Here is a 1849-nt window from a genome sequence, read left to right as displayed (position 1 = left end):
CTACCCACATATACTACACAAATGTTGATTTTTCTTCTGAAGCAATTCACTTAACGACTTATCGCGCTTCTTCTTTGGCCTTCCAGGAGGTCTTTTCCATTTGGGTGGTAAGACAACTTCCTCTGATATATGTGTTGGTATATTCCATTCACTTCGGTCAAGCAGCAGATACACGAGCACCTCGTATGTCATTACAACAGACTTTGGTTTATAATAGTCCGAACAATAATCTTCCGGCATTAGGAACTTGCTTTTAAAGACAGCCCAAGCATGTGGGAATGGTAATTCGTCAACTTGGAACAGAGAAATATAATACCTTCCTTCATCGTTCACCACGTGCAAGTGTTCAGCCGATGGGATAACCTACATTAAACAGAGAAATATAAGTTGTGGACATTTGTACAAGACATGTATATGTCAATAACTTAACGTATTAAATACAGTATACATGAATACAAGAAAAACATATTTGAAATACACTGAATTCAAACACTATTTAACAGACAAAGTATTAAAGTGAATATATTTATTTGTGAAATACAGTAAAATATTGTCAATACAAATAGAAAACCATTGAATACAACAAATGCAATATACACAATACAGTTGTAGTAACATGTATTATGAATATATAATATACAGTTAATACAAGAATACATTTGAATATATTGAATACAACCGTTAGATACAACAGAATGCATGCACTAGTGTTATTATTAAAAGGGAAGGCAGTAGGTTACTAACACATGTTGTATCAGGAATAAATATATGATGTATTCATATATCTTAATTTTGTCAATGCAATTACTTATAGAAAAAAAACTTACAGTCATTCCCGTAGATAGTGCCTCATTCAATGTAAGGATCTCTTAATATTTTTTTTCCAGCGTTGTGTACGTGTGTGAAGCTTCTTTTTGATTGCTGCAATTCCAACGTCCAAACATCTTCCTAACTTATTTTAGGAAGTCATATATTGGCAATTCTCTAGCTGATGCAAGTGCCGAATTGATTGACTCAGCAATATTTGACGTCATGGTATATCCACGGTTAACAGGTGCATACAACCTAGCTCACTTTTCGTATCCAGCTAATTCCAAGTAATCTTTGACCCGAATATCTACCTTCTCCATACTTTTCATTAGACTATCAAATTTATCCTGGGTGTATACTTTAGCCATTGTAAAGTATACCTCGCTCAACTTTGCATGACTCTTTTTGAATTTCTTATATACGCTGTTCTATATAAAAGCAAAATGGGGTACCGTAGCATACACTCTATCAAGTCCTAGCAGAACCTCGAACAATATCACTGGGGAAAAAATATCGAACGATACTAGGGAAAAAAAGGAGTGAAACTCTGAAGATGGCTCTGTTTTTTGGTGTTTGTTGTATATAAAATCTTCTCATTAATTGGATTGATAATGTTGCGTGTTATAATGGTGTTTGTTGAGTTATATTAGGAGTGTATCACGTTAATTAATCCACTTTTTACGTTAATTATCGTTACTATATTCATGAATACATGGTACGAGTACATGTGAATACATCGCCGTACAGTTGTGTTGTCCTATTCTTTAGCCGAGTTTTGCTACTATATTCATGAATACAATAGCTTGAATACATCAAATACATTACCATAACAACTAAAAAAGGTAGCTATAGGAAGTAATTAAGTATATGGTAGCTATAGAAAGTTAATAGCCACTAAACAATAGTGGCTTTTAAAAATTTCTCTACTTTTTTACCGGATACAATATTAATCTTTTTCTTTTGTTTTTATTTTTCGGACTGTTGCAATTTTGGTTTTGGGCTTTGAGCCCAAAGTACTAAGAGCCTCGCCCCTCTAGTC

At 33.6% G+C, this 1849-nt stretch overlaps 1 protein-coding gene across 1 annotated transcript; it reads right to left on the bottom strand.

Moving 5' to 3' along the window:
• On the bottom strand, positions 1 to 1178 carry LOC107799811 (uncharacterized). Its single transcript, XM_075228609.1, has 2 exons — positions 1122 to 1178; positions 1 to 363 (listed from the first exon to the last, which is right to left on the bottom strand). Exons 1-2 carry the CDS (start codon positions 1176 to 1178, stop codon positions 1 to 3), a joined length of 420 nt encoding a protein of 139 aa, XP_075084710.1.
• Positions 1179 to 1849: the final 671 nt, after the last annotated feature.

The sequence above is a fragment of the Nicotiana tabacum genome, chromosome 13 (assembly GCF_000715075.1).
Source record: "Nicotiana tabacum cultivar K326 chromosome 13, ASM71507v2, whole genome shotgun sequence".
NCBI lineage: Eukaryota > Viridiplantae > Streptophyta > Magnoliopsida > Solanales > Solanaceae > Nicotiana > Nicotiana tabacum.
This window is presented reverse-complemented; position numbering and strand designations above follow the sequence as displayed.